The 14,797-nt window shown below is 47.8% G+C and overlaps 1 protein-coding gene across 3 annotated transcripts in view; it reads left to right on the top strand.

The window, feature by feature from the left end:
- COL15A1 (collagen type XV alpha 1 chain) overlaps positions 1-14,797 on the top strand; it is a 126,861-nt gene that overhangs the window by 75,452 nt on the left and 36,612 nt on the right. For all 3 annotated transcript variants that reach the window (XM_016961321.4, XM_016961323.4, XM_016961322.4), the window contains 5 exons: positions 1,030-1,083; positions 2,731-2,790; positions 3,999-4,091; positions 5,511-5,636; positions 6,541-6,603. In XM_016961321.4, the coding sequence (XP_016816810.3) occupies positions 1,030-1,083; positions 2,731-2,790; positions 3,999-4,091; positions 5,511-5,636; positions 6,541-6,603 (396 nt within the window). The remainder of the gene's footprint in view (positions 1-1,029; positions 1,084-2,730; positions 2,791-3,998; positions 4,092-5,510; positions 5,637-6,540; positions 6,604-14,797) is intronic.

The following is a 14,797-nucleotide window of genomic DNA, read 5'->3' as shown; positions in this document are numbered from 1 at the left end:
GGCTAATTTTTTTGTTTGCTTATTTGTTTGTTTTTAGTGGAGACAGGATTTCACCATGTTGGCCATGCTGGTCTTGAACTCCTGACCTCAGATGATTCACCTGCCTCAGCCTCCCAAAGTGCTGGGATTACAGGCGTGAGCCGCTGCACCCGTCCTCTAGGATCAGTATTGGCCCAGCCTCTAGGATCAGTATTGGCAGATATGTAACAGAGCCAGGCAAGCTATACTGCCATGGTGACTCTAGGTCAGTTTGAATCTCAGAGTCACCGTGACAGTATAGCTTGCCTGGCTCTGCTACATATCTGTGGCCAGTTTTCTTCACTTCTCTCTGTCACGGTTGACTCATGCATCAAATGGGAATCATAATCATAGAACCTACCTCTTGATTTGTGAGGACTAAATGAGTTCATCCATGGAAAACATGACCCAGCACATAGTACATGCTCAATAAATTAGCTGTCTAGAATTATTTTGCAGATGAGGCCCAGAAAGGATTAGAGCTTTGCTCCTAGGGGTCCAGTAGGAGTGAGAGCCTTTGTCTCTGGATTTTTTAGTGCTTTGGTTTTCTGCACTGTTTACAACCACTGTCTTCAGACGGGAGCCAGAAGTTGATTAGCAAAGCCCACACTGGTCACAATGATGTCATTACATTTCTAAGGACTGACTAATAGATCTTAACAAATATATGGAGAATGTTGCCCTGGAAATGAAGTAATATATTTAAAAATCTGTGTTGTGGAACACAAGTGAGAGAGAAGACTGATTGTCAGGTGTGGGTGACTCCAAATGCCAGGCTCTTCCCACTAGTCATTTGGCAAATAGGTACTGAGAGCCTATTATCTGCCGGTGCAGGGGATGGTGCAGTGATCAGGCAGCCTCTCTCTTCATGGGGCTCACTGACTTCAGCCCAGTACAAGCCCTAGCTCATGCCCAGCTCACTGACCAGGACCAGGGAATGTCATCGGAACTCAGCAGCCCCATGTCCCAAATATGTTGTGGCCACGTTTTAACCAAATCTTCTTGTTTCAGGCTCAAAGAGAACATGTGGGAATGAAAGGACAGGCTGGGCCCAAAGGAGAAAAGGTTTGTGCTGTGACCATCCTGGGGAACACTTTGGCTCCTGATCAAGTGTCCTGAACATGTTATTTAGGTTTCATTTAGCCCACTCTGATCAAGGGGATCGCAGAAGCAGCAAGAGGGCTAAGCCCAAAAGAAATGGACTTGTAGGTCTGGGAGAATCAGGAAAAGGGCACTGGGCAGTTCTGACTGAGTCTCTTCTCACCACCTGGTGACCGTGGCCAAGTCCCTTGACCTCCGTGGGCCTTGGCTTCTCTGTCGAGTATCAAAGGGTCCTGTGATTCCACACCTGGCTCTGCCACACATCTGCAACCAGTTTTCTTCACTTCTGTGTCCGGGCTCTGGGCTCTGCCCCTGATTTTCTTCCTGGGAAAATGTTGGGCAGACAAGAGCTTTTGAGGACCACAGGCCTAGGTTTGCCTTTTTGTAGCTGTGGGATCTCCCGAAAGTTCTTTACTATTTCTTTGCTCCAGTTTCTCCATCTGTAAAATGGAGGTGGTGATGATGACCCTGCGGTGTGGGATGACGTGAGGGGATGTTTATAGAAGTGCTTTAGCTGGTGTCAGTCACTGCGGGAATAACAAATTCCTCTTACCAAAACACCTATTGGTGATAAGCTGTTCCCAGGGGGATGTGTCCACAGTGACCCCAGTCAAGAGATCCTGCCCAGGGAGCCTGCTCTGGCCATAGGCAGCAGCTTGGCTGCCTCTGGGAGCCTTCTCATCTCCACCATGACCCTGGTCCTCTGCCTGTCTCACCTCCCTCTGGGCTGCACAGAGGCCGTTCCTTGCAGCAGATGATGCTCCCGTCCTGGGGCTCCTGAGTGCCCACCGGGGTGTGGGGAAGGGAGGGCCAGGGCTGGGGAGGGTGGTGTCCTCACTTCTCTCTGCCTCTGGCTACCTCAGTGGACTTCAGATGCCAGTAGGGCTCTGGGGTGTAGCAGGAGGCACGCAGATTTGGGGACTTTACTGTGGACATTTCCTCTCTCCTTTTGGTGGATCTGGCCATCCTGTCACCTTATTTGTCAGAGAAGCTACTTCTCTGGGCCCTTTTTGACAGCCAAAACCTCCTGGGATGCCACTCTGTCATTTTCTCTCATCTGCCTCTTTTCCAAATGTGTGCTTCTGTCATTCGAAAAGCATTTTCTGGGGCACTAGCCTTGTGCCAGGTGCTGGGACCTGGAGGTGATTCAGGCACTGTGCCTGCCGTTGAGGGGCACACGGTCCCAGAGGGGCAGACTGTGAGCAATGATGTTCCTGTAAAGGTCACACGCCCTGGTGAGAGGAGCAGGTGGGCAGGGCAGGCTTCAGGGGAGTCCACACTGGGCCTGAGCACTGAGCACTGGTGCTCTAGCGGGGCCCAGATCAGAGGGTGGGGATAAATCCTGGAAGAAGGGAGGGTGTGTGTGATGCGTGCTCATACTGGTCAGCTCTTTCCACCACAGCCTGTGCCCTCCAACTATGGCTCAGAAACAAAGGGCTTCTGAGCCCTGGGGTGGGACAAGGCATTCCCTTAAGCTGTCTCTGCAAAGGACATGCCATTTTTCTTTCCTGTGTGATCCTGATTTTAAAGATGAGCACGATTTCTACAGAAAGGTGGGGAGATGGTAGGAACAGAGTTCCAGCACTTCACTGACCATTTTGTTCTCTTTAGGGTGATGCTGGGGAGGAGCTTCCTGGCCCTCCTGAACCTTCTGGGCCTGTTGGACCCACGGTGAGATTCCCATCCAGGCTTGTCACACACACAGGTGTAAGACCAGGGATGCAGCCAAAACAGCCACAGGCTGAGGACTCTCCTTTTTGGTCCCCAAAGTATCTTGCAGTCAGACCCTAGGGCTTTCTGCCTCTACTAGGACTCTGCAGTGTGCAGCAGCAGAATTGATTTCTATCCAGTTTAAATCCTGCACCTTGAGTGTCCCAGAAGTTCTTCGAACTCAACACTTCCCAAGCTGGACTCATTACCCATGCCCCAGACCTGCTTCTCCTCCTGGGTTCCCCATCTCTGGGGATGGCACCCCATCTATGTGGTCACCAAGAGAGAAACATCCTTGAGTGGTCTTCTGCCTTCCCCAGCCCTGCCCAGTGTGTCCCCAAGTCCCCCTGAGTCTAGCTGTGCAGTGCCTCCTCCTCCTCTCTTGGGCGATGGCACCAGCCTCCTAACTGGTCTCTCCACCTCCATGTCACCACTTCCCTTCCCCCACACACATGTTCCCACCACTGTGACCTTCCTAAACACAGCTGTAACCCCCAAACCCAGCTCTTCTGGGTGCCTCTCAGGGGGTGCTCAGTACACACACATTCAATGAATGAATTAGGCCCTGCCTGGTTCTTGTCTTCAGGAGTTAAGTGCTGGAAAGGTGTTTTGAAGATTCCCCTTGTTCTTCAGATACATTTGATGCCATTCAAGTATGCACTGAGGGCTCTCTGGGTGCTCGGCCTCCTGCTGGACTCTGGGCACCCAGTGTGTCTCAGGTTTGGGCTGGCTCTTGAGCCCTAGTTTAGAGGAGCCGATGGACCCACGCACAACTAAGCTTCGAGTCAAGTGGTCCTAGCATCTCACTGAGACCTTGACAGAGGCTAGTGGGAGCACTGTGGAGGGAGAGAATTCTGCCTGGAAATGGGGTAGGGAGGGCTTCGTGTAGGAGGAGACTGCGGAACTGGGCCTTGAAGGATGAGTTGGGAATTGAAAGGCAGGAAAGGAGGCCGAGGACATGAGTGGGCTGCACAGCTGGGAGGCGGCAAGAGAGAAGGGTAGCTGTAGAGGGGAGTGGGAGAAAAGTCAGAGAGAAAACGGGGAGCAGAAATTATCGGGCTATAGGATATAGGAAACATTTCCCCATTTTGGAGAAAACTTTCAGTGACGTGGCTGTCCTTGGAGTCTGGCAGTTAAATGCAAGTAGTGGAAATTTCTTCTCTCTCCAGGCAGGAGCAGAGGCAGAGGGCTCTGGCCTGGGCTGGGGCTCGGACGTCGGCTCTGGCTCTGGTGACCTGGTGGGCAGTGAGCAGCTGCTGAGAGTGAGTGTGAAGGAGGACACAACCTGGTGTCTGGGACTGCCTTCAAAGTAACCCCAGAGGGAGGGACGTGGGGGCCAGGGACAGATGAAACCGGATTGGCCGCTGCTGGGGTTGCCGGCAGTGAGCTCATGGGGGTTCATTCTACTTTTCCTTGTACTTGTATGTATGTTTGAAATTGTTCACTTTGATCAGTTGCATTGTAAGTGAGTACGAGCCTACATTTATCTTCAGGACCTCCTCACCCCACCTTCTTCCTTTCCCTGGTGGGCTTCTTGAGCAGGCTGCCCTGCAGCAGGTGTGCCCAGTGCCCTTCACCTCTGCCAACTGGCTTTCAATCCTCCCTCCCCCTCCTCTCAACCTATTCATTAAAGAGACCTGCTGGTTTTGTCTCTGGGTGGCTATTCTACTTCAGCTTCCAGAACCTTCCTGAAATCTCCTTCCCTTATGCATTCCCTCCCTGCCTCCCTCTCCAGGCTACTCTTTCTCTTTGGTGCCTCTTGCTCCCCTGGCCTCCTGCCAAGGCTGGAGCTCCACCAGTCCTTTCTGAAATTGCCCCCTGGGGAGCTTCTACCTTCTCTAGCTGCAGCTGGTGCCTCTGTCCCTGAGAACCTGTGCTGAATCCCTGGTTGAAAGCTCCACTTGGCTGCCCCTCTGCCCACTCCTCATGGCCAGGGCCAGAAGGGTTCTGGACTCCGTGGTTAAATGGAATGGGAGCCAAATGAATCTCCCAGCCTGGTGGGATCAGCCAACCCAGCAATGGGCTAAAAACACTAGTGCACTTCAGAAAGAGTTTTAAAAACAAGGCTACACCACAAGCAGTTTTTTTTTTTTTTTTTTTTTTTTTGAGATGGAGTCTTGCTCTGTCGCCCAGGCTGGAGTGCAGTGGCGCGGTCTCGGCTCACTGCAAGCTCCACCTCCCAGGTTTACTTACTCCATTCTCCGGCCTCAGCCTCCCAAGTAGCTGGGACTACAGGCGCCGGCCACCACGCCCGGCTAATTTTTTGTATTTTTAGTAGAGACAGGGTTTCACCATGTTAGCTGGGGTGGTCTCGATCTCCTGACCTCGTGATCTGTCCTGACTGACCTCACAGTTAATCAGAAAACTAAGTTCACCAGAGCACCTCTCAGAATTCCAACTAATTGGATCTTTCTTGTATTCAGCCTTTTGGGAGAAAACACGATATGATGGGCTCAGAAAGACTGAGATTCGAATCCCAGTTCTGCTACTAATTAGCTGTGTGTCTGAGAGCCCTTGAGTCGCATGGTCTCACTGAGCCTTAGTTTCCCCATCTGCTAAGTGGGATCACCAAACCCTACATGTAGGATTGTTGAAAGAATTTGAGAGATTGCATGAAGCACATATTCAGTATCTCATTCAGTATTCCCCCACTGTTTCTAACAGAGTCTTTGTGTTTTTAGGGTCCTCCAGGACCCCCAGGGCCACCTGGCTTACCTGGGATTCCAGGAAAACCAGGAACTGATGTTTTCATGGGACCCCCTGGATCTCCTGGAGAGGATGGACCTGCTGGTGAACCCGGGCCCCCGGTGAGCAACTGAAGTCTTCTCCCCATCTCTGTGGCTGTGGGGCTTCCTTTAGCAGGGGAGGGGTGTACAGATTGCAAAACCCAGCACTGTCCAAGGTTCGCGATGGGGAGAGAGCAGCTAGCTGTTTGTAAACAGAAATCCTCCTCATCTGAATCATTGCTGAGATTCGAAAGAAGCAGCAGCCAAGAAAAACATCATCCTACGTATTGTTTTGCTGCTTTATCATAGTCAATACAGATGGCCCCCTACTTACGAATGGTTCAGCTTAAGATGTTTTTGACTTTACAGTGGTGCAAAGTGATGCACATTCAGTAGAGACTTTACCTTGAGTACCCATACAGCCATTCTGTTTTCGATTTCAACACTTTATTATAAAATAGGCTTTGTGTTTGATGACTTTGCCCAACTATAGGCTAATGGAAGTGTTCTGAGTATGTTTAAGTTAGGCTAGGCTAAGCTATGATGTTCAGTAGATTAGGTGTATTAAATGCATTTTGGACTTAAGATATTTTCAACTTGCAATTGGTTTATCAGATGTAGCCCCATTGTAAGTCAAGAAGCGTCTGTACAGGAGACACAGATTCATAAAGAATCTTGGAATCATAGGCCATCAGGGCTGGGCCTGGGGTAGGAGACCCTTGGAGACCATCTGGTCCAACCCTGTCTCTAACTTCCCCAAAGAGGAGGAAATGTAATCCAGAGAGTGAAGGACAGTTAGCTACAGGTGCACAGTCAGTAGTGACCCAGCCTGGGCCAAGGACTAGGTTCCTGCCTTGCACCTGACATGAGGCCCTGGGCCCACCAGCCTCACCTGCCTCCCAACCCTGCCCTCCTTTTCTAGCAAGCGTGTGTATGTGATATTTAGCAGAAATGTTGTGGGTTGATTGTCACTGATGTTCCCCAGGGCCCTGAGGGACAGCCTGGAGTTGATGGAGCCACCGGCCTTCCCGGGATGAAAGGGGAGAAGGTACAGGGAACACGGGAGGGTCCCACCACATGGGAGCCACCAGGCCCACACTACTCTCTCTACCCCTAAGCCTGACCTTGCCTCTTATGTGACTGACCCCCTGGCCTCCTGAAATCCCCTGCTGGCCACTTCTGCTGGATGTCCCCATCATGGGACTCATCATGCCCAAGCCTGAACTCAGCACCTTCCCTGCCCACTCTTGTCTGCCCCTAGCTTCAGTGAATGGTGTTGCCATCTACCTGGTCACCTGGAGCGAGAAATGGAATCTTCTCTAACTCCTCCTTCCCTCCCTTTCTTGGTATGATTGGTCAGTGCCAAGATGGCCCAGTCTGACCTCCACATCTCTCACTTTTGTCTCCCCACTGAGCTGGACTCATCTCTTCTCATTCGCACGGTGGCCTTGGGCTCCCCGTTGCTGTCCCATTCTCTCCACCCACCCTCCAGCCTCCTGCCCAGTTCACCTTCCTGTAGCAGGCTCTCGTCAGCCCCTGCCCTGGCTACTGAGAAAAGATCAAGGGCTCAACTGCCTGCAGGACACACCCTAGCCCTGTGCAGACATCTGGCCCTTCCTGATTCGCACAAGCTGCCTCTCTAGTGCATCCCCCAACTCCTCACACGGCCTCTTGGCCAGTGGGCTGGTTCTGCCCAAATGCTCTGGGCGCGCTCTTCCCTTCTGTCCTCCTGGCCTTTGCACATGGTTTTCTCCCTGTTTGGGATGTCCTTTTCCTTTTGTCATCCTCCAAGACCCAGTTCAGATACATCCTCTGGGGAGCTCTCCCTGACTCATTATGAGCAGAAAGCACCCCTCCTTCCTCCCCTTTCTATGAGCATCATAGGAAGTTCCCATGCTATTGAGAACCTCCCTTGCCAGTGACACTAAAGGTGTTAGCTTACCTGTCTGCTCCTCACCCCCACCCTGACATAGAGCATAGTACTGCCTCTCTCTCCTTAGAACCTAGCACAAGCCTCTATTAGTGTTTGATGCATGAATGAAACTTTTTTCAGACACCATTAGTCTACTTTTCCCAGAGTCTGGCCTGCCTTCATCCTCTTCATTCTCTGTCTGTAAGCTGGTCCTGCCTCCTGTCTGCAAGCCTGTGCTGGTGCTACCTGGGGCGTGTATGTGTAGGGGGTGGTTTCTGCCTCTGCAGTGTTCCCAGCTTGATGAGATAAGCCATGTCTGTCAAAGGAAGGCAATAAAGACAAGGTGAGCCCTGTGCTAGGGATGCGATCAGTGGGTTTTACTGGGGTCTAGAGGAGGAAGAGAGATCTCAGCTGGGATCAGAAGTGGGGCCTTCTGTGAACCTCTCATGGACAAAGACGTGGAAAATGCTGACTCTGTAGACACCACCATCATCACTGAACTGAATTTCTAGTTTCCGTCAGCTCTGGAGTATGTTTATTTTAATTGGAACCATAACTCAATTTTCGTGGAAAGCTTATTTCTCAGAAAAAGATACAATTGTCAAGCTTTATAGAACTCATTTTACATGTACCAACAGTTTCATAGAAATTAAATTTTGCAGGAAGCACCACAGACCTACACTCTTCTTACCTGTTCTTCTTCCAGGCTTCCCCCCACCCACCCACACACACTCCTCCCATACTCTGTCTCGAACTTAAAGATACCCACACCCACAACTGCATACAAAACACCCTTGCACAGGCACTCTGCAGCTGCTTGAAGAATCAGCAGTGCAAGGAGCAGCAGGCTTGCCTAGGGTGAATGTTGGAGATCAATCACATTTGTTTCTGAAATTTGCTATGCATCTCAATTTGTTGCACTGTGCACATATGAGGTTTTCTGATCAAGCAAAAGCAGACTTGAAAGAACTTGGAAATTTGCATCTGGAGAGCTGGCAGGAAACTTTGCACATGATATTTACCTTAAAAACAAAACAAAACCAAAAAAGTCCCTAATAAACCAAGGTGTATATTCAGTATGTAAAATAACAAAAAATGTGCTAAAGGAAATGAACAGCTTCAGGGCTGTAATAGATCATAAGATCCAATGATTCGTTTGATCTTTGACTCCCCATCAACAATATCTGTCCTTCAACTTGCATACCTCCAGTGACAAGGAACTCATCTCCTGCCCAGGCAGTGCCTTGCACTGTTGGATAGATCCACTTATAGGGAAGTCTTTCCATTTGCTGTGGTGAAATCAGCCTCCTTTCTCTTTAGCACAGCACATAGACCAATCTAGGCAGTTATCTAAAATGGAGTTTTCCCTACAAAGAATAAGGTTCAGGTTATTTAGCTGGAAAAAAATGTTTTTTATATAATAATTATTATTATAAAATATGAGATTGAGATCAAAACGATGCTCATTAAGAATTCATCAAACATCTTAAGTATGAGCTAAGCTATGAGGACACAAAGGCATAAGAATGATATAACAGGCTGGGTGCGGTGGCTCACACCTCTAATCCCAGCACTTTGGGAGGCTGAGATGGGCGGATCATGAGGTCAGGAGTTCAAGACCAGCCTGACCAACATGGTGGAACTTCGTCTCTACTAAAAATACAAAAATTAGCCAGGCGCAGTGGCACAAACCTGTAATCCCAGCTGCTCAGGAGGCTGAGGTGGGAGAATCGCTTGGACCCGGGAGCCAGAGGTTGCAGTGAGCCGAGATCGCGCCACTGCACTTCAGCCTGGGTGACAGGGTGAGACTCCGTCTCCAGAAAAAATTGAAAAAAGATTGATACAACAGACTTGGGGGAAAGGGTGGGAGGGAGTGAGGGATAAAAGAGTACAGATTGGGTACAGTATACGCTGCTCAGGTGATGGGTGCACCAAAATCTCAGAAATCACCACTGAAGAACTTACTAACGTAACCAAATACCATCTGTTCCCCAAAAAACGTATTGAAATTACACAAATTAAAATATTTTTTAAATGATACCTCAAAAAGAATTTATCAAATAGATTATTCTATGCTGAGTTCGATGATAGAAATACTCCTTACTTTATTTTTCCCAAATCAAGATGAGCAACTAACTCTTAAGATCTTTAGCCCAAGAAGGAATGGGTGAGGAGTAGCCTGCTTTCTCAGCAGTAGAATGTTTCTAGAAAGAATGCAGAAGAACTTGCTGAAGAAGATGGATCTCTGAAAAATCATTCCTTTCTGCTTTTGCACTGCAGATTCTGCCATTCAGTTCTCGGAACACACCTAGTGTTAACAGTTGTTGTTGATTTTCTACTTTCAGAATCTAAGTCATTCATGTTATTCTGCAGTCTCAAAAGGTACTGGGACACCTGGGCAGGAAAGAGTTTGTGCTTGGAAATTTTCTTCAGTGTCCAGAATTACTGTGGAATGCTGAATTGCCAGTAATTGCCTTTGAGTAATGTCACTGAGCTGCCAAACTGTCATTGTAAAATCAGCTTCTGTCTTTTCCGTTGATGTAAGAGAAATGCAATTAGATCATCATCACCTTCCCTTTCTCCAAGCAATCCCAATTGGTCTTTGAACAATTCTCTAAACCTTGTATAAGAAAGAAAAGAGAAGTAAGCTGCTTTTGCCTAGGATGCAGTAATGGGTTTAGACCTTCTAACAACATGTTTAAATGAAACACTGAAATAGTTGCCTAATTTCCTATTTTATATCTTCTTTCATTATCAGAAGTGTTTGGTTCAACATCTGGATTATAGGCCTCCATAAAACCAAATAGATGGCTGGGTACAGTGGCTCACTCCTGTAATCCCAGCACTTTGGTAAGCCAAGGTGGGTGGATCACCTGAGATCAGGAGTTTGAAACCAGCCTGGTCAACATGGCGAAACCCCATCTCTACTAAAAATACAAAAAATTAGCTGGGCATGGTGGCGGGCACCTGTAATCCCAGCTACTTGGGAGGCTGAGGCAGGAGCATCACCTGAACCCGGGAGGCCAGGGTTGCAGTGAGCCGAGATCGTGCCATTGCACTCCAGCCTGGGCAACAAGAGCAAAACTCCATCTCAAGAAAAAAAAAAAAAAGATCATGTAGATCATAGTCAATTGTAACAGAAAAGAAACTGGTTATCAGTATTACAAACAGCAGAAGGAAAACCAGCAGACATCCACAAGGCAGTAAGATGTGCTGTCTCAGAAGCCACACAAGCAAAAAGAATTCTCATCTCCATTAGGTTCTTTGAGGTTCCTGTGTGCTGAAATTGAGTAATGTCCTTAGAAAATCCAATTCACCACAGTAAGCCAACATTTTGAATCAATTCTAAACCACGATGTTGTAACAGACGGCACTATTTTACCTCATTCCTTTGCAATGTTTCCATTAGTGAACTGATACCTTCATATTTCATCACTTTTAAAACCATACTTGCAGCTCTGCTATTTGGAATTCCAAGATTGCATGCATGCCCTCACTGCACAAAAATTCTCTCACTAAGAAATAATGTACAACTCCAACATCACCATTTTGGGAATAGGAGCCTTCCCTCAGCCTGTTCATTGGAGCTCCTCCTTTTCACCCTGCCTGTTCACATAAGTTCCAGTAAAGTGGACTCTTCTACCCACAAGTTAATCTACTCATGTTCCAAGCTGATGGCCATCTTATCTGTGAGTCAATGGAATGGATTTGGATACTCTCTTTTTACCATGTCTAAGCTGGATAAAATCATCTAAGACCGTAAACCAAGGCCCATGATATCTTCTAGAACGTCTTTTGAAACTCTGTAAGATGCCCTCTTGATTGGAAAGGAATGAGGAAGGCAACTGAAACAATTCAGTTTTTCACTTTATGGACATACTTTTCTGTAACAAGATCAGCCGGCCATGCAGCTACAAGGTTTTTAGAGGGAGGCTACTTTAGTTTCTGTTTCACAACAATCCTGATGGTAGTTTGACTTGTTACTGAAAAGATGCACAAGATTGGCACTTTCATTAAAGACAGATTGCAATGGGCAGCCAGCAACAAGCCAATCATACCCAAGAGAAGCAGACATAGCAACTGTAGCCTCTGGGTTAGGCTATAAAATTGGCATCCAGTTATTGGAGTCATGTTTCCACTGCAGGTGGAAGGTCACACTTAGTTTCTCCCTGGTGAGGCTAGCCAGCAGGGAGGTGACAGAGCCTAGTCGCTGTCACTTCTTTCACCGAGCACACCTTCTCCTCCCGTCTCCCCAGAATGGCTGGAGTGTCTCTGCTGGCTCCTTTGCCACAGAGGCACCAACTTTCCATGAAGCTGCCCCTGGAGACCTTATGGAGGGCTTTGCTTGCAGAAATTCCTTGCCATTCCAGCCTCAGAGCCTGCCTCCAGAGCCTGGTGCCTCACCTGGGAGCCCAGACCACCCTCAGCCCCTGTGATCCCCATTCCTAGGCCAAGAACTGGGTAGTGTGTCCCAATAGGAAAACACTGCAAGAGATGGGACCCTTCCCATGCCCCACGCATGCCCCCAGGTGAGAGGCATTTGTCTTCCTCCAGCATCAGGTGGAAACCCTCACCTAGCAAACCCATGAACCTCACCCATGGGAGCAGCCAGTTCCATGAGGAAGGTTATCACAACTACCAAGCAAACAGCATGGGCTCGAGTCTGTGAAGGAGAAAGGGGGAGATTGTTGCGTGGGGGTTGCCTATTGTGTGCAGGCAGTTTTGCGGACACGTCATGGCCTCATCTTTCTCATCTATCCTGAGAGCTTTGCTTAGGCTCATACTCAACTAGAGTCCCAAAGATTCAGAGCTGGAAGGAACCTGCAAATTGCTTTAGTCCCTGGTTTTCTGTGCCCTGGCAGAGCCATGGGACTTTGTGGAAGTGCCTTAGGGCTGGTAGGTGAGGGACAGAACAACTCTACTTCAAGCATTTATTAAAATTAAAATTAAATTGTAATTATAAAAGTAATACATGAATATAGTTTTCATTGCCTCATGTGTCCTATTTCCTCTTTCATTATTTTTGTTAGAGTAGCTCCTCCAGTCGTATTTTCACAGACTGTCTGTAGATGGCAAACTTTCTGAGACCCTGGATTTTTAAAAATGTTTTTATTTTCTTATTTGGTTGAGTATAGAATTCTGGGTGGAAAGTCATTTGCCCTTGATGATTTGAAGATGATCACCATCATCTTCCAACATCCGGTGTTGCCAGCACAAAGTCAGATTCACTCTGGTTCTCACTCTATTGGAGGTCATCTGATTTTTCTCTTTGGCAAATTTGGGGATTTATTGTTCTGTATTCTTGGTGTTTAAAAATTCCTCTGCATTGTTACTAAATGTGGATTATTGTTTTTATTTTATTTTTATTTTTTAATTTATTTTTATTTATTTATTATTATTTTTTGAGACGGAGTCACGCAGTGGTGCGATCTTGGCTCACTGCAACCTCCTCCTGGGTTCAAACGATTCTCCTGCCTCAGCCTCCTGAGTAGCTGGGATTACAGATGCACACCACCACACCCAGCTAACTTTTGTATTTTTAGTAGAGACGGGGTTTCACCATGTTGGCCAGGCTGGTCTCAAACTCCTGACCTTGTGATCTGCCCACCTCAGCCTCCCAAAGTGCTGGGATTACAGGCCTGAGCCACCACGCCTGGCCAATGTGAATTATTTTTTAAATGTATTCTTTCATTTATCCTTCTTGGTACTCTATGGACTTTTTTGGGGGGGAGGGGTGCCTTTTAATCTGGAGACTTCTGTGTTTTTTCAGAAAATTTAAACACTGCATTCCTTCTTTCTCTTTATTCTCTCCTCTGCCACTCCAATTAAACCGATGTTGGAACTTCTGATTGTGGCTTCTATCTCTCTTACTACTTTGTCATTCTGTCTAGGTCTTTTTACCCTCTTGTGTTGCTTTCTGGGAGAATTCTGTAGCCTGATCTCTGTATTAATTCTCTCTTTAGGTGTGTCTATTCTGTTATGCAGTCCTTCTGCAGAGTTCTGCATTTCGACAGTTTTCTATTTATAATTTCCAAGATCTCTAATTGGTTCTTTATCATAACCACTGTTTTTATTTCATAATAGCGTGTCTTTGTTTCATGGCTATGTTATCCTACCTTTTCTCTGTGAGAATGTGTGTCTTATACTCAATGTCCTGATTGGATTGTTTTCTTAACTCCATTTCCTTGGATGTAAATTCTGTAGTTGACTTAGTTGTTTCTCACAGTATTGCCTTGCCTCAGATGTTTGTGTTTCTTTCTTGTGTGTTTACTTGTGAAATTGGGATCCTGCCTGAGTCTGTTTTCTGCCTCTGTTGGTGCAGACTGTTGGGAGGTGGGCAGTAGCCCCTTCTGAGACATGCAGGGTTCAGGAAGGGGATGGAAGGAATAAGATGTGCCATCAGGCAGGGCACCTCAGCAGCTGATCTTCCGCGTGTAGGGTGCCCTTGGACCTCACAGAGTTTCCTAGTCATCTGGGGCTCTGCCTTATGTCTTTAGCCCAATAAACAACTGTTGTTTTTCTAAAATTAAGGTACCCATATTTTCTCCTTGGCAGGAGTGAGGGTGGGAGGGGAGGGGAGATGGGCAGGGCTGGACAGCTAGCCTGCTGCAGAATTTCAACCTGTCTACCTTCTGGGGCCCAGGGGCCACATCATGCACCTGACTTCCATCACGGCTTCACAGCAGACTTTTCTCCCTGTGGTTTCTCTTGGTGGCTGAGGCCCCTGTCTTCAACTTCCCTGTTTTCCCCTTGGCATTTCTATTTTGGATCTAATGCCACTCCCCATCTTATTTTTGAGCATGGCTATTTTAGAACTATCCATTCTCTCATTTCCATGGATTTGATATGAGGAGGAGACTAGCCCAGGAACAAAAATGACTGGGGGGAAGGACATAGTCTTTGATGGCTGGTACATCAGCATCTCTCTCAGGACCTCCTGTGTGGCATGCAATTGCTGACTTCATCTCTTGCAGGTGCATTTGTGGTTTCCTCAGAGATTCTCCATCTGGGGGCGCCCTACCACAGTCCTCTGATGTAGGCCACTGTCCCCATTGCAGACCATTCCTGACCGCCCACCTGCTTTGGTCCTCTCCTCTGCTTGGAGCTCACAGCCGACTCCTTTCTGTGAGATCTGCATCTAACCCCCCAGGAAACTGTAGTGTGGTCCCCACTGGGCGTGGACATGCAACCTGCTCTAATGCAACCTCCTCCCCAATTCTGTCTTCTGGGGACTACTCCAGCCAGCTTTGGGTCTTTAGATCTTTCCACAAGAGAGCCAGTCATCATCCCCCATATATCCAAAAGTCTAGGGGATACATTTCAGATCTTG

The sequence above is a fragment of the Pan troglodytes genome, chromosome 11 (assembly GCF_028858775.2).
Source record: "Pan troglodytes isolate AG18354 chromosome 11, NHGRI_mPanTro3-v2.0_pri, whole genome shotgun sequence".
Taxonomy (NCBI): Eukaryota; Metazoa; Chordata; class Mammalia; order Primates; family Hominidae; genus Pan; species Pan troglodytes.
Note: the sequence above shows the minus strand (reverse complement) of the source record. Positions and strands in the feature narration are given on the sequence as shown.